This window comes from Acartia tonsa, chromosome 13 (genome assembly GCF_053477335.1).
Source record: "Acartia tonsa isolate MP-2025a chromosome 13, ASM5347733v1, whole genome shotgun sequence".
Classification (NCBI taxonomy): Eukaryota; Metazoa; Arthropoda; class Copepoda; order Calanoida; family Acartiidae; genus Acartia; species Acartia tonsa.
The window spans coordinates 4,009,268-4,028,145 of NC_137272.1; the positions used below are offsets into that span (position 1 = coordinate 4,009,268).

The 18,878-nt window shown below is 31.8% G+C and overlaps 1 protein-coding gene across 2 annotated transcripts in view; it reads left to right on the forward strand.

Annotated features, from left to right (window-relative positions):
* The first annotated feature begins 1,865 nt into the window (after nt 1-1,865).
* The window catches only part of LOC145303901 (synaptic vesicular amine transporter-like), a 44,274-nt gene continuing 27,261 nt past the window's right edge, over nt 1,866-18,878 (forward strand). Inside the window, exons 1-3 of one of the 2 annotated variants that reach the window (XM_080145562.1) lie at nt 1,866-2,168; nt 17,017-17,055; nt 17,332-17,432. In XM_080145562.1, the coding sequence (XP_080001688.1) occupies nt 17,018-17,055; nt 17,332-17,432 (139 nt within the window). In that variant the 5' untranslated portion in view covers nt 1,866-2,168; nt 17,017. Of the gene's footprint in view, nt 2,169-17,016; nt 17,056-17,331; nt 17,433-17,566; nt 17,613-18,878 lie in introns of those variants that run through there. The other variant, XM_080145563.1, reaches the window with a different exon arrangement.

Sequence of the window (18,878 nt, forward strand, 5' to 3'; positions counted from 1 at the left end):
TCACATTCTGTTTAAATAAAGTTTTAAATTTCATTTTTAAGTACTTTTATATATGAATGTTCTTTATATATGAATGTTCTTGTATATGTATGTTCTTTAGAAGCAAAGCTTTTCTATAATTAGGGTCGGACCGTTCGTTACGAACAGTTAGCTTTCTTCGTTAATTTTGAACATGGTAGAATTGTACAATCGATTTCAAACTTTGCATGATGATTCCAATAACAATTAGGTACATTTAAGGAGGCTTAGCAACTCTATAATCGTTACAAGAAAGTCCAATAATGATTCCTGTTACAAGCTTTAATGTTATAATCGTTACAAGAAAGTCCAATAATGATTCCTGTTACAAGCTTTAATGTTATAATCGAAGCAACTCTATGACAAGTTCTAAAATATAAGTATGTCCTTAATTTTGCAACAAATTGACTTACAGTTTTAAAATTATGCCTTAATGTTCTGCTTATTCAGTTTTAATGTTCGTTAGTCCTACTATTTTAAAGCTTCGCATTTATGGATGTTGTCATCTTTTTTCTCTAGTACAGAAGTCATTACCATAAGTAGGTTAGGTCCGTCAACTGAAAACTTCTTTATTGAAGAATACTATAAATTCCGGTTAGCAATTTCCGAGATCTTGAGCATCAAAAAGAAAACATTACTAATAACATTACGGATTTGTTGTGCTTCGTCTTTCGTATTAAAAAATATTTTTCAAAACTATTTGATTAAATGGACACTTGTTTTTAGTAATCTATAATACAAAGTAGAACGATGTCTGTCAGCCCGTCCGTCTGTTCCTTAAGATATCGTTAACTACTGAACCAATCGGATTCTACTCTTCAGAGAATATATCTACTGGTCCTATGGTGGTTTTAGGCTATATTCTTGGCTGTAGGACACCCGCAACCCCCCTAAAAATTAAAAATCCCCCCCAATTTTTTTAAGGCAATTAATTTAAGATAAATGCAAAATTAATGGTCGCAGCACCAGAAGTACTTAATATTTTTTTTTAAATTACCTCTGGCTAGGGGCGAACCCGCTAGTTTATTATAGAGTAGCTTCACTGCACTAATATGACGTAAGTAAAGATGAATAGGGCAATAAGAAATAACATTAAGTGACCTCAATAAAAAAAAATATTTAGCGCCAAAAATTTGGCGGCAATTTCCCTTTATTTCTTAGGATAAAAGGGGAGAGGGATATATTATTGAAGAAAACACCAGTTGCGTAAGAAAATGCGGGAAGGGAAATTAATTTATCGGTCTCTAAATCCTCGAACCTCCGCGAGAAGGGAGGTTTGGTCTCTCACAGATAGAATGGCGGCTCATAATAACTCCCTTTATTTCCCCTTTTCCATTAAACCCCTTTAACATAGCATCATATCAATGACGTTCTTTCAAAATAGCTTAAATTTTTATTTTGCATTGTAATAATTCGTACATTATAAAAAAAAATTTGGGGACTCTTATTTAAATCTAAATTGGGATGTATAAACGATCACTGTACAAACTTTTACACCAATAATTTTGATGTAAAAATGTTAATTTATTTTTTCATCATTTTCATCAAAATCAGGGGTATATATCAATTTATCGTTCATTGACTTATCCCTTCAAATCCATGAAAAAAGTATATTTTAATAAACAGAAGGGTAATTTTGATTTTTAAAATCAGGGATGTATTTTAATTGTTAATTGACTTATCTTTTACTGTTAAAAAAAAGTGTATTTGCAGGTTTTTTTTATAGAAACACCAAATTTATTTTCTCACTACCACACTCCCATCTCAAAAATCATTGTTGAACTCTCTGGGTTGGGGGGGGGGGGGGTGTATGGGGCACCACTTGTTGAACTGAGCTGAGCTGGGGAGAAGATGGCTGGATGAGCGGCCATTCTCTGACCACCAGCTGCAGGCACCAGTTCTCTGCCAGCTTTATGGAGTCAATCTTTTCAGTAGTCTGGTTGGTGGGGGGGTAGGGAGCACACACACTCTCTCCAGAGTGTCCAGTCACACACACACAGTAGTAGTTGTGTCACTGTGTCACAGCTCCCCCCCTCAACCAGAGACTCAATGCGCCTCAACGTTTTCGGCCACTGGAAAATCTTGGATTTTCAACGTATCATCAACATCTAGCCTCGGAGCTTTTTATTAAGTTTTTTTTTGGGTTAAAGGTAAGAAATTTAAATCTTAAGTTTTAAAAAAACATATGAATATTAAACTAAATTTTGAACACTAACAAAAAAAAGGTAGGTGAATCACAATTTTTAGAAGGGTTCACACAATTAGTCTAGGAATTGTATTGTATTAAATAAATTTTCTTTGAAGAAAAAACTTTCCTTTTAAAATGTTAAAATGAGTGTTCATTGTTTTCAAGAGCTTTAGAACCAGACACACTTCTTACCTTTTTAATTTTAGGTTGTTTCATTAAATCTAGTTTTTAATTAAACAAATATGACAACATTCATAAAAGCAAAGCTTAAAATCATTATTCCAAAATATCCAATTAATGGGACAATTATACCATACAAAAAGCTGTTGTCTTACTCGAATCTAACTGGTATATTACCACAATTATAGAAAAGTTTCGCTGAATAAATATTAACATGAAATGGATATATTTGATTAAGTTTGAATTCTTTCCAAATTACTTATTAATATTCTTTCCTTTTTTTGACCCAGCAATTTAACTTTTTCATGCTATCCTCTAATTTAAAGATGTTAATTTTTTTGTTTGTTCGTTATGATATTGTCAACCACTAAACCGATTCAGTCTTTTTATAAAGGAAACTTCACGTATTTTCTAACATGGTTTTAGATTAAATTTCTAGATTAAAGTTTTGGATGGTACAAGGCCATATTTATTTTACGTTTTTGAGATTTCTTAATTAATAGAAACATAGACTGTCCTTAAATCAAAGAATATCGCGCACTTAAACCCCAACCCAAATATTTTGAAATAAATTTAATTAATTGATAAGGGTCTAGTTTTATTTTTTTTTTTTTTTAATTTTTGTCAGTTAGGTTAGTTTAGGTTGTATTGGTACATGGTGCATTGTGGTTCCGCAGGGCTAGGCATAAAGAAAAAGAATAACAACCCCCCCTCCCCCTATAGTTAATAATAAATATGGGGAAGGGGGGATTGATTTGCTGCATAGCACTCTGAGGAAAAGCGGCAAAAATCTATATTGGAAATGGATTTAATCTTATTAGCTTTACATTGCTAAAATAGTTAAATAAAATGAAAATATTAAATTAACCTTTGAAGGAAAACTATGTAATAACAAAGCTGGTATTAATTTATGACTTTTATTTTGATATTTGTGGAAAACTGTTTGTAATACGATGCTCTATATGATTTTTAGTATTTGTGAGAACTGGTTCTAATCTACTGGATATTAATCGGTTGAAGCCTTACTATTAATTATTATATTATTATTGATGTATATAATCTAAAGTCAGACTATATCACATAATTATTGATAAAAACTGGATTTTAAAATCATTTTATACCAGTTATTAAAAGTTTTTTGTACGTACTGGGACAAAGTGTCTCAAAAATCAGCCCCGTGACGTCATAAAAATGAAGGATTATTTATCTCTTTTTTTTGAGTTTTCTTTTCTACTCTCTCATCTCTCTCATTTTTATGACGTCACATGGCTTTTTAAAAGAAACTTTGTCCCACTGCACTGCTTTTGTACTTCAGTTAACTTTTTGTATCCATATTTAATGTTCTTTTGACTAAAACACAGCATTTAACTTTCCCTCAAAATACAAAACGGCAACCCGATTTGTCATATTGTTTAGAGATTCATTGCTTTCAAGTAACAATGAGATTTTAAAGCAATAATCTGGCAGCAAAATATATATTTTGAACAATTATGGTAAAGATTAGATATTCATTTTTATGAATAGGTTTAAATTATTAAAAATGGCAATAAGGAAAACAAGAATATATAAGAATATTTTTTTTTCTGTGATTTCTCCATTCTCAAAAAAGCAAATATATAAAATTTATTGAGTGTCCTGTGAACTTTTTATCATTAGATATGATAGTTTTAGATCACTACTCAGTAAATTTAACCAATAAGAACACAGTTTATGAACAATCCGGCCATTTTATTGGTTAGAACGTGTAACATTTTGTTACATGTGATCTAACTTTCTGACAGTCCATCTAGAGTAATAAATGTATTGTTTTATCCCCATGTGATCTAACTTTCTGACAGTCCATCTAGAGTATTAAATATATTGTTTTATCCCCATGAGATCTGACTTTCTGAGTATTCATCTAGGGTAATAAATCTATTATTTTATCCCCATGTGATCTAACTTTCTGCTTGTTAAACTTGTTTTTCTCATCATCAGTAAAAAAAATAATGATCTTTGTTCTTCTTATACTCTATCAAGGTACAATGATAGGACACAGAAAGATAAATTAACATTAACTCCATTTCTTAGAGTGTTATAGTTATTTATCGCATTATATTATAGTCATCTTTCCGTGGATATTAAAATAAAAAAATAAGATTAAATTCAGTTTTGTTATCTCCGACGGGCAAAAGGCCTGGGTCAACAAGACTAGTATTAATTTGTATGATTTTATTTTAATGATCGTGGATTTCAGAAAGGCTGAGAACCGGCTCTAATCTAGCGGATATTAATCGGTTTCGAAGCCATTTTTGAAAATAATTTCCCAAGGACTTTGAAAAAATTTAAGAGAGGACTAATTTAATTCCATTAAATGATTTTCTATTTTGAACATAACAACGTCATAGTATTGACTATGGAGTTGCTATGCTTTCTAAATTATACCTAACTGTTACAGGAATCACAGATATTTTTTAACAACATTAATTTAAAGAAATAAATCATAGAGAAAATAAATACATGTATATCATGCAAAATAAGCCAAGTAATATCGAAAATTGAAAGAATAATGAAATAAATAATAGTTATTTCTCGCATCGTATTATAAACGGCTTTCCGCGGATATAAAATGTATAATTATAAGATTAAAACCAGTTTTTTAGACCCGAGATGCCGAAGGCACGGACTAAAAAACTGGTTTTAATCTTATAATTGTACATTTTTATATTCGTAGAAGGCTGGATATAATACGATGCTAGACACAGTTTTTTCGTATGGATGAGAACCGGTTCCTATCCACCGGATTCGAATGTTACGAGAAAAAAAGTACATTTTGAATAGCTACAATTTTGTGTAATCTACATGGATCTTAAAGGATATGACAATGGAAGATAAATTCCGGTACATCCCCAATGATAATAAACAAATATACCCCTTCTGTAGATTAAAATTATTAATTGAAACTTTTAAACCAACCAACCAAAACTAAATAAAAGTTCCCCCCAAAAGCCAATAAAGAAGACTCTGGGTACCACGGTTATTTACCCCATTGTCCCCTCCCTCCCTCAAAATTTAGTAAGAAAGAGCCATTCGGAACTAAGAATAAGTACACTTAATACGAAGGAAGCTATTAAACAATTACCCATAATAACTTTTCATATTTCTTATAACACTCATATCTATAATACAAAGTAGCTTGATGTCTGTCTGTCCGTCCCTTAAGATCTCAGTAACCACTGAACCAATCGGATTCTACTCTTCAGGGCATATACCTATGGTCCTTTGAGGGGGGGGGGGTCAGAGATGAATTCTGACGAAATAATTGCAGTCTGCCCTGACCACCCTATTTAGAAAAAAAATATTTTTGATTATGATTTTTAAAAGATATTTCAAAAAAACCCAAAAAGGGGACAATGGGCTGTATTTTTTTCTTCACTAGTCCCTAAAGTTTTATGATAACGTTTTCTTATTCGCGGACTTAAAAACCTTTGGGACTTAGTAAATTAAGTTGAGTGTTCAATCTAATTTGAATCTACAGAAGGGATTTTGTGTATGATCATTGGGAATGCACATCAATTTATCGGCCATTCTCTTTAGATCCTAAGAGGAAACCCCATTACCCCCTCAGGGAGAATCCCTTAGGGGCGAAGCCACTAATAAACTTCTACTGTATGATTACAATGTTAATAATATTTGAATGTGAACCATGAATCCACAATTATATTATATCAAAATTATTTCAATGCTAGGTTTTAAATTCAAGTTCAAAGCAGGGAAGAGATTTTCGACCGTTTTTAACCTTTTTATAAATAGGATCGGTCGTCTTTACGTAACGTAATCCAGGCATTTTAGAACTGTACTGCCGATTACAAATTTGGCATGATAGATACTGTTAATTTTTGTAACTTTTTAAAACAATTTTCTATAATTATTCTATTCATATGGTTTCTGGAATAATGATTTATAGGGCGATTATGCTGTATGATATAAACAAAGCATCTTTCCCTGAGAAAGCTGATTAACCCTTCCACTCTCTAAAAGTTCAGTTCCCCAATATGTATAATATGTATACACGCATTATTTCACATTATAAAGCTTTCCTTAAAGTACATATATAGATACCTAAATTTTCCTCTTATTAATCAAGATCTTATTGACTAACGTCCTACTGCTTTTATGTGTATGTTCATTATGCACTCAATTTGATGTGGTTTAACCATGACCTTACAACCACATACCAAAAGGCTTGGAATATTTGGTGCTTTCCCTCAAAGTGATTGACAAACACCCCCCCCCCCCCCCCCATGTTTAATTTTGTCGAAAGGGCCTAATTGCAGGGCGACCAATTAGCCAATATATCCTAACCTAACCTGACATACAGTAAAAAAAAATTTCTAAAATAATCCCTCCACCCACTTATTTTCAATTTCTTTAATATGCAAGGAGGAGTTTTGTGCTCTACCAGTCACTATAATGGAATCTGGCGAAATATTTACTAACAAATAAAGTCTTTTTATTAATATGCTAACGGATTTGAGAGAATACTGACTTTAAATAGATCAGTTTGTTCTGCGTTAGAGTACATATAATTGTCCTTGTTTTAATGGTACTTAGTGCACTTATTTATTTATAATAAAAATAACTTAGCACCCTTTAGTTCAATCCTTAAAAATAATATAAAGATAGTAATGATGGATAGAAAATTAATTATACATGTTATACAAACAATTTTGTTAAATTGAACTTGCGAATAAGGTAAGTTCAATTTAAAGGTCAGGTAGGGAGGGGACAATGGGTTGTTTATTACACCAGCTGCAAAGTTCTATAAAAACTTTATCTTCTTCGTTGACATAACAATTTTGGGGACTGTTATTGAATTATGATTGGTTGGTTCATTAAGTTGAGTGTCATACATTTCAACAACTAATTGTTATTTGTTGAAGGGGTAAGGATGTGTATCATCAAATCTCTTCATCGGCCATTGTCTTATTCTTGAACGTGTATTTAAATCTTTGGGTACCAGTGGAATTTACAGTCCACTCACTCCCTCCCTTAAGCCCTTATCATTATCCAGAGAGAGAGGGGACAATTGGCTGTTTATTACACTGGTCCCCAAAGTTTTATAATAACCTTTTGTTATTGAATAGCTTAACAACTTTGTCCAATTTTTATTAGCTGGTTTATTACGTTGAGTGTTCAAACATTTCAATGACCTATTTTACTCAACAGAAGGGGTAATTTTGTGTATAATCATTGGAGATGTACATCAATTTATCGGCCATTGTCTTATCGCTTTAGATCATTCATGATTATATTATCATTTCAAAACCTATATCACATTTGGCCTTAACCGTCCTTATTTATATTTGCGTATCGGACTCTGTCCCCCAATAAATCAAAATTATATTGGGTGTTATGAACTTATGAAGATAATAAAGAAGGTTCACACTGTGTTACTAAGAGTACGCTGGGAATATTATAGGGAAGTTTATACAAAACTGCGTCATGCTAAAGATATTAAAAATAGTATGTGTAGGCCTATAAAAACAAACTTAGACTTATCATTTCTTTTAACGGTTGATTGTTACAATATAAGTACCCTAGCGGCTGCGCCTTTTGGGACGCTGGTGGTATACCCTCCCCCAAAATAGTAATAAACCTTCCTAGGACATATGAGAAGCTACCCTATAAAGGAGGACCATATCTGTTCAGCAGTTAGTAGGATCCTTCGGTTCGGTGCAAACAGACAGAGAGACATCCTGTTACTTTATTATAAGGATTATGTTATAAACATAATGATAAACATTTAATAACACATGAAAAATTTTAAAACAGCTAATTTTTTTTATCTATTTTATAAAAACACTGATTAGGAAAATTTTGCACAATATAATAGAATAGCCAGGAGAGGTACAAGTCTAATAAAAATTCTACATTTATACAGTAGTAATACTCGGAGAGAGAAGGAACAATTGGCTATTTAATACACTAGTCCCCAAAGTTTTAGAAGAACGTTTTCTTATTAATTGGCTTAACAACCTTTGGGACTATTGTGGATTTTGATTGGTTGGATCATTAAGTTGAGTTTTTAAACGTTGCAACCACTAATTTTAACACAGAAGGGGTAATTTTGTTTATCATCATTGGGGATGGGGATTTACATCAATTTATGGACCATATGCCCAGTTCACAAATAACTTTTAAAGGTTGACCGATTCTTTCTGTAGGTCAACCTAAACAACTACAACCCACAAATACGTTTATAAAATCGGTCAACCTAAAGCTTCTATAGGTCGACCTAAAATTTCCAGAGGTCACCTCTGTCTTTTGAGAACTGGGCTATTGTATTATCTCCTTAAGTCCCTGAGTGATACTTAGTTGTGGACATAAATTTAAATTAAATAGATATTTTTTAATTACCTTTATTATACTAGCGACTGCGCCCCTAGCATCTAGTGGGTCTATTTTCTAGATGGTAAGATTGGGACAAAAATAGCATAAAATCATAAGACTTTAATCTAAAAATAAAATAGCCTAAAACCATTCTGGGAACTATGTGAAGCTTCTCTTAAGTGTAGAAAAACACACATAGACATCCTGTTACTTAATTTACACCAATATTATTGATTATACTTACTTCTAGAAACCTTTATCTACCATGTCATTAAAGCCCTAAAAATGAAATAATATATTAAAGTAAATCATCGAAAATTGTATAATTATATTTTATAGATAATTCGTCCCTGTGAAACAAGTGTGTACACTGTACAAGTATGGAAACCTTTCTGGAATTTTTATTATTAATTCCTCAAGTTATCTCTCCCTCCCCCAACCCCCTAACCATGGGAACGCCTTAGTTTACCGAGTTTATTATCCCATATTACAGTAATTTATACAATTAATGGTCCTCTTACATCAAATTTATTGATGTATTTATTAAAGATATAAAAAGAATAATTATTTCCTTATCTTTTTTTTATTAAAGAATTATTAATGTATTCTAACTGAAATTTGTCCGTTCGTTTGAACATACGACTATTCAAAACAGTCTCAAAACAGTTACTCACGCCCTTACTCACTAACACCCTTGCAGTAGAGATAATCGTTTCTTCTATACTATTCTTCTTTGTATATGAAATGACATAAGTTATATTGCTGCTGAGCCACTGATAAATGAGATTTAAATGTTTAAATTATTTTACATATGCATATATCATATGATATATAAGTTCCCCCCTGTTTTGGAGTTTAATCTTGTAGTTCTTAGGATGGTTTTAGGCTGTTTGTTTGCAAGTCTTAGGTTGGTAATCTATAATACAAAGTAGAACGATGTCTGTTTGTGTGTTTGTTTGTCTGTTGTCGGGTTCTCCTTTACAGGGTAGCTTCTCATAGGTCCCGGGAGGTTTATAACTATTTCCTGGGGGTTGGGACACCCCCAACCCCCCAAAAAATGAAAAATAACCCCCCCCCCAATTTTTTTTTAAGATTTTTTTTTTAAACGTTAAATACGAAAAATTTGTTTCATCAAACCTCTTTGGGCTAGGGGCGAAGCCGCTAGTAGGCAATATTTCTGCTCATTACCCTTCGAATTATATTCATTATACTTGTTATATCAAAATGTACAGATTTTAAATAGGGTTTAGATTGTTAAAATCCTGTGTATAGATTTTAAAAGGGCTTCTTTTTTGTAACTTAATATGCACAATTACTTTTAAACAAAAAACTTTTATTTAAAAAGACAAAAAAAACCTATAATATAATATGGCATTGCAACAGTATAAGTGGGAAAAATTGTTTAAGACAGTTTTAATTAAAATTTTCCTTTAGTCTGATTTGATTATTGTTTTAAATAATTTTGATTTGTTTGATTTCAGAATTTTTTATCTTAATATTATGCCTGGTGGACATAGGAATCAATGTTTCTGAAATTAAGGGATTAGGATAATCAAATTATGTAAAAAAAATTAAATCTATAATAAAAATTAAGACTTTCCAAAAACAAATGTAACAGACAAATATTACAAGGACGTCCAAGCTTTTAATTTGAACGTTCATTTTCATAAAATAGAGTAGCTTAGTTTTTTTTATTGTTTTAATTGTAATTTGTAATAAAAAAGTACTGTTCAACGTAATCTAACTTTTTTTTCAAAATCGAATACCCCTAAAAGTATGTGTTTCTATTACGATCTACCAAAAAAAGAGAAAAAATACAGGAATTTAAAATGAAGAAAGAATATTTTTCCTTTTGTTTTGAAAACAATACAGTTTTTATAAGAGAATATAATTTTCATTGGCGGAAAAATTAAAATAATGTTTTTTTTTTTCTTGGGATGCCACATCCCTGTGTAAAAAGTCCTTAACACTAGACTCAATTATTTTTAATTCTGTGATGACAACTTTTTATATTCCAGGGATCTAAAGGGATAAGACAATAGCCGTTAAATTGATGATATACAAAGTTACCCTTTCTGCAGATTACATTTAGTTGCAGAAACGTTTGGACACTCAATTTAATGAACCAACCAATCATAATGACCTATAACAGTCCCACAAGTTAATATACCAATTACTAAGAAATAGTTAAAAACTTTGGGGACTAGTGTAATAAACAGCCCATTGTCCCCTCCCTCCCTGTTTTATTCCCTTCGTTTAGATCTTATTTTCCATCCATTAACTTTTCAGTGTGGACTATGAAACTAGTGTTCTGTAGACATTATTTTTCCTCCATTAACTATTCAGTGTGGACTATGAAACTAGTTTTCTGTAGACATTATTTCCCATCCATTAACTGTTCAGTGTATACTATGAAACTAGTTTTCTTAGAGATAGAATAAAGGAGAACAAAGATATTTTTTTAAATAAGGGGGAGGGGTATTTTAAGTATTTGTTATTACTTTTGGTTATATTGAATACTTAGTAGTCTGCAGGATTAGGGCATCGAAGGCAGAGGCACTGGAGAGGTTAGACATGGGAAAATTTGTAGCTGTGTTTAGTTGGGATATAAGTCACCTGGTCTACCTATTCTATTGACATTATAGTAGATGGAAAGAGATGGGGTATAGGGTATTTCCTGACGTCAATAGAATAGGTAGGTCAAAAGCAATGACATATATCCCAGTTTTGCTAATGTTCTATAGACAACTACGAAAATATACATACCCGTTTATTTTGAATAAAATATTAGATAAGGTAGATTGGCTTTGTGCTCGACTAAGGACGTTCTCTGTATCTGTCTTTTTAGAAATACATCTAAATCTAAATTTTAATGGACAGATTATTTTGGTAAAATGTTTATGAAAACCATGTAAATAGGATCATAAAGATTTATAGATACTATGTAACACACAAACAAACATCCACCTACTACAGTATCAATGATGCTATATAATAAAAAAAGAAAAAGTATATATTTGAGTGTGCAAAGTTGTTTTGATTGACCAGTTTTATCAGCAGCCACTTTTCTTTCTCATCTCTTCATTTTATATTGCACAGGGGAGAGCAAAGCTATTCTAGTATGACTTTGAAACCGATTCTTATCCGGTGGATAAGAATCGGTTCTCTGGCACACTGAAAAATTATGTATCGTATAGTATTATTTTACTATAATATAAAAATATAGAATCATAATATTAAAACCAGTGTTAATCTTATAATTGTAGATTTTTATACCTGCAAGAAGCTTTTTATAATAATATGCGATAAATAACTATTCTTGATCAAGTATTTGTAACTAGCAGCTACACCCCTAAAATACTTTAGGGTCTCTTGATGGAATGGTGGGAAGGGGTAGATCGACCCTCTATTTTCCATTTTAGTTAAAAGTAAAGTAAAAAAAAAAATAGCGGGGGGGGGGTAGGACTATTTTTCTTTCAGGCGCGATTTCTCTCAGAAGGTTGGAGCCTATATAAAGCTTCAATCTTTTTGGCCGAGTGGTTAGAAAATTCTAATGCAAATTTATCGGCGAAAAGTTTGGAAAATATCATTTTGTCCAAACCAATGAAAGTTTTGGAGGGATGAATTATTTTCATTGCATTGTATCTCCTCTCTCTTAGAAAACCTTTTTGCATTCAACTATTCCAGCAGCTAAAAAAAATCATCTTTGTAAATTGCATGCTCAAATAGGTATAGTAAAAAATGTATGAAATTTGCTCTTTGTGTCTTTGAATAAATGCCATCCTTGTTATGATCTTATTACCATATTGAAAATGTTTAAGCTATCTTGAAGCATTCAATATAAATACTTTACCATCGCTGGCTATTTATATTCACAAAAGAGAAAAAAGAAGAGTACTTATCAGAGAGAGAGAAGAGAGAGAGAGAGAGAGAGAGAGAGAGAGAGAGAGAGAGAGAGAGAGAGAGAGAGAGAGAGAGAGAGAGAGAGAGAGAGAGAGAGAGAGAGAGAGAGAGAGAGAGAGAAGAGAGAGAGAGAGAGAGAGAGAGAGAGAGAGAGAGAGAGAGAGAAAGTTTATTACACTAGTCTCCAAAGTTTTATAATTATGTTTTATTTCTCGTTGGCATAACAACTTTGGAAACTTTTAATGGATTTGGTTGGTTTATTAAAATGAGTGAACAAACGTTTCAACCACAATTTTTAAATCTATATAAGGGGTAATTTTGTGTATTAACAACAGATCTATAGTATAGATGAATATACAGACAACTACCTCCTTTTCTTTTTCAAAGACCTCTTTCGTCTGCTTATAAATTATTTTCTGCTACTTGGCTTTGTACATTTAAGCGACAACATTGGTCGATTTTCAATGACCCAATAGATAGGTTTCACAAGGCGGTTGCGATGGGGAGATACAGTTATTTAACCCTTTCTCCCTCTAGTGTTTTACTCTAATGTATTATCATTGGAGATGTACATCAATTTATTGGCCATTGTCTTATCCCTTTAGATCCCTGGTACTAAATATATTACAGCCATTGAGGATGACAACAAACATAAATAGCGAAGCTCAACAAATCAAAGGGTCAAACAAACGAACATTAACACTTGTAGAGTTTTAGAACTTAATAAGTTGAATATTAATTTATAAGTCTAAACAAAATTGTATATAATGTTTCCTAAATACAGTATACTGTTTATGGATATGATAACATTTTTAGACTTGATTATAAAGATGCTTCGCTCATAACATAGTGCCTAATGCTTGTAAGGTTTCAGAAATCATCAAGAAATTCTTGAAATCAATTGGGCAAGGAGGATTACGTCCATTCATTGCGCGGAAATAATAACAAATATAAATTATTTTCAGTATGTCTTAGGGTTGATTAATATCCTCTGCATTAGATCCGGTTTTGAATCAGAATGAAAAATCATGAATTGAATCTTATTATAGACAGTTTCACGAATTATAACAGAGAATTCATAAAAAATAAAAATCAATATTAGCTTAGTTGGCCCAAACTGTAATTAATCTTTTAATTTTTCATTTTACTATACTCGGTAAGGTAGAGGGACAAAGTTACCCAAAAATCAGCCATAAAAATGATGGATTTTCCATCTCTTTTTTAGAGGTTATCTTTCCCACTTCTCCTCTCATTTCCCTTATTTTTATGACGTCACATGGATGATTTTGAGTCACTTAGTCCCTCTACCGCGGTAAGCTGTCTATTATACGATGGGATAAATTACTATTCGAACACTGCACTGGCTGGTTTTAACATTATTAAGTCCTATGTAAAGCAGGTTGGAGAAGTCACTCTTTTCTTGGCTGGCGAGATCTGTAACTTGACAGAGTCTCAAAATCAGCCATGTGACGTTATAAAAATGAGTGAGATAAGATGAGAAGTGGGAAAAAAACTTCTAAAAAAAGATATGGATAATCCCTCATTTTTATGACGTCACATGGCGGATTTTTTAGACACTTTGTCAAGTTACGCTAGATCTTAACGGACTAAAGAGACAAAAATTCTTACTACTTTTTGTAATCCATCCATTGCTAGCTGAATATTTTATTCCCCCTTTACTGAAACCTTTGCAATAATGCATTAGTAAAGTAAAAATATCAGGGATCTAAAGGGATAAGACAATTGGGGATAAATTCATGTATATCCCCAATGATGATACATAAGATTACCCCTTCTTTAGATTACAATTAATGGTTGAAACGTTTGGACACTCAACTTGATGATCCAACCAATCAAAATTCACCAAAAGTCCCCAAAGTTGTTCAGTCAACGAATAAGAAAACGCCAAGAAATTTCGGGGACCAGTATAATAAACACCCTATTGTCCCCTCTCTCTCTCTCTGAAAAATATGGATAATCCCAGAGATATATCCCCCATTAATAATCATTATATTTTTATAAAGATTTTTTGTTATTTTTGAGATATTGATTTTTTAAGTAACATTGGAAACAAGGATGACAACATTCTTAAGTAACGAAGTATATAGATGGACAAACAGACAGTGTAAAATATAAAGCTAAATTTCAGAGAGAGAGGGGACAAAGGGCTTTTTATCACTTCAGTCCCCAAAGTTTTCTTATTCGCTGGCTTAACAATTTCTTAGTGAGTTTTGATTGGTTGATTTATTAAGATGAGTGTTCAAACGTTTCAATCACTAATTTTAATCTCCATATAATTTTGTGCATCATTATTGGGAACAACATCAATTTATCGGCCATTGTCTTTAAATCCTTGGCTAAGTTTAGAGGTCATAAACAAAATATGATAAACGATAAAAATCTTTCAGCAGTCTGTCTTAAATAGGAGCTGAGATAATATTTTTAAATTCGACTTGCTACGTAAGAATAGATAAAATTATAGAAAAGCTGCGATACGTTTGATAACAATGTATTATCATTAAAGTAAAAGAAAAGAGAGGGAAAGGGTTAAATAATTGTATGTCCCCACCCCGAGGACCCTCTGCCGACTTTTAATTAGGTCTTTGAAAATCAGCCAATAGTTTCGGGAATATAAACACAGTAAAGTTGCTACAAAGAGCAGAAAGCAATTTGCTAACAGACGAAAAAGGCCCATAACAGGGGTATTTAGTTAGTTGTCTGGGTATACAATACATCTATATTTTTAGATTTATTGCATTTAACATCAAAAGTTTTAAAAATTGTGTAAAAATTTTAGTTATATAATGTTGTATAAATGCCAATGACAATTAAAATTTTAGCAAGATGTCATTATTTCATTCTTACTAATTAACAACCCTCCAACAATAGTTATAAAACACTAGACACATAATCTCTATATCAGCAAATAGAAAAACAAAGGAGGAACAATCCTGCCATATTTTTGGTATTTTTAGTAAGTGTTAATTTATTGGTTGATATTACACTAGTCCCTTAATCTAGTCTCTTAATAACACTTTCTTATTCATTAGCTTAATAATCCTGTGGACTCTAATTGAATTTTGATTGGTTGGTTTAATTAGTTGAGTTTCCAAACGTTTCAACCACTAAGTGTTATCTACAGAAGGGGTAATTTTGTTTATCATCATTGGGGGTTTGCATAAATTTATCGGATATTGATATATCCCTTTAGATCCTTGTCTAGAAATCCTTTTTTAAGTTTGACGGATTAATGGCCAGATTGACCATCTAGAACATCTGTATATCTATTCCTCCAACTAACTACTTTGTTTCAATATTAGTTTGTCAAAGATCATTATATAGTGCTGTAGTGATTTGTTAAAAATTAGACAGTTTTGTCAGGATTCTAAAAGGATAAGACAATGTCCAATAAATTGATGGACATCACCAATGATATTACACAAAACTACCCCTACTGTAAATTACAAAAAGTGGTTGAAACTTTTGAAGACTCAACTGTATTCACTAAGGTCATAAAAGTTGTTAAGCCAACGTAAAAGAAATAGTTATTTCTTTCATCGTATTATAAACGGCTTTCCGCGGATATAGAATGTACAATTATAAGATTAAAACCAGTTTTTTTAAGCCCGAGGTGCCGAAGGCACAGGCTATTTATCCACCGGATTCGAATGAATACGAGAAACGTTATTATAAAGCTTTGGGGACTAGTTTAATAAACAGCTCACTGCCCCCCTAGCTCTCTCTCTCTCTCTCTTAAGTTTTATCTATTGTTAGCACAGCAATAACACTTATATTAGGGGCATGCACAGGGTTTTAAGCTTCATGACGGGTGTAGTATAGACAAAAAGGGGGACATTAGATTATCGTCTGGGGGTGTAAAGATGGGGGGGGGGGGGGGAACTTAGTTTGTAATTTAAACTTTAATTGGGGGTGAAAAACATAATAGCCAATATGCTGATTAATAAATCTATTGGTTTAAAACATAAAATTTCAAATTAAAATTTATGCAAGTAACTCATTCAGTTAGTTTAAATTTTGTAGCGTAACTTGTGGTTTAAGATCTTCAAATTTGTTTAAAGGAAACCTGCAAGAAAAACCCAGATCTAACTGCTGAAAGACTGTCACTAGTAGACCCAATATCCCAAATTTGAAGCCTTCGGTTTCAATAACAAAAAAGTTATGCGCTTTTCAAAATGACATTTTAGGTATATGAAATTTTTTTTATCTACTAGCGGCTGTCTTTCAGCAGTTAGATCGATGTATTTCTTGCAGGCTTCCTTTATTTATTTTATATGAACTATACTATTAAAAATTAGATTTGACGTTTAAAGTAATTTGTTTCTATTTTGTTTCAGGATGGGGTCCAAGGTTGGGGACTATGTGTCCAGAACCAGGTATGTTTATCTAAAATTACCTAAGGTATTTAAAAAAAAAACATTTCTAACCCCTGCAGAGTACTTTTTCTACGGGGTACTCTTCCTGTGTGGTTCTTATAACCTTAGCTCAACCTAAACTGCCCCGAAAATATCAAAATACGTTTTATTAGAAAATTTCTTCTGTAGCTTAATGCAACACGAAGAAACCTGTCTTTTTTTTTTCAATTCCATTGCAAGTATCTGTTCCCGCGTTTTGTGATTTCCTCAAAAGATGAATTAATCAATTTATTTTAGGATTGGCGCACATTTCCATCAAGCCAGGGAATCAAGAAAATTGGTCCTGGTAATTGTTGCCATTGCTTTGCTTCTGGATAACATGCTACTTACAACTGTAGGTAAGATATACATTTTCTATCTTGCTATCTATCTATTTGTTATTGTTGCCATTGCTTTGCTTCTGGATAACATGCTACTTACAACTCTAGGTAAGATAGATATTTTCTATCTTGCTATCTATCTATCTGTAATTGTTGCCATTGCTTTGCTTCTGGATAACATGCTACTAACAACTGTAGGTAGGATAGATATTTTCTATCTTACTATCTATCTGTCTATAACTATTTCTAGCTGAACAGATCTATAGTATAGATGTATATACAAATTACTACCTCTCTCCCTTTTTCAATGACCTTTTTTTGTCTACTAGCAAATTATTTTGTACTACTTGGCTGTTTTAATATAACCGACACCATTGGTTGATTTTCAATGACCTTATTGAGAGCTGTTCTTTGCTTCTTTATTACATGATACTTTCAACTGTAGGTAAGATATATGTACATTTCGAGTCTTGCTATCTATCTATCTGTAACTATTTCATTTTCTATCTCTCTAGCTATCTTATTTTGTAGTTATTTTTTGCTTCTAAATAAAATGTAACTAATAACTGTAGGTAAGATAGATATTTCTATCTTTCTATCTATCCATCTGTAATTGTTTCTAGCTGTGCTTTACTTCTTATTACATGCTAATAACAACTTTAGGTAAGATATCCATTTTCTATCTTGCTATCTATCTATCTGTCTGTAACTATTTCAAATTCTATCTCTCTTGCTATCTTATTTTGTAGCTATTTTCTGTTGCTAGATAACATGTAACTGACATCTGGAGGTAAGATAGATAATTTCTTGCTATCTTAATTTGTAGCAATATCTCTGCTTTAAGATATATGCTTTTCAACTACTGAAGAAAAGACATCTACTTTCTATTCTAGAATTAAATAGTCTTACTGCTAGATTAAACATAACTTTTACATATTAGAATAAAATAAATAGATAGATATCGTCTAAAGAGGTGTTAAGCTTGATAAATGTTCACAGATGAGCTCCCTAGGGAATACAAGTATCAATCTATCTATCAAACTCAAATACTCTATCTATCTATTATAATCAGGGAAATACAGATAAGTTTATTTGTTCACAGATGAGCTCCCAAGGGAATACAAATAAAAGCCACTATCTATCTAATTCTAATACTCTATCTATCTATCACAATCAGAGATATACACATAAGTATAAGTGTTCACAGATGAGCTCCCTAGGGAATACAAATACAAAACACAATCTATATATCTATTTAATCTCATAAGGAATAAGCAGACACATTTTTATTATTTATTATTAAGCAAAAAAGTTTTACAAATATGACTTAGAATTAAGCAATCATACAATTATTTTCTTACTATGTACTTTTCTTTGCTGTTTTAAAACAAGCTGGAACCATATGTTACACTCTTCTTATGCCTTGCAAAAATAAAAAAAAGAACAAGAATGGACTTAACCCTT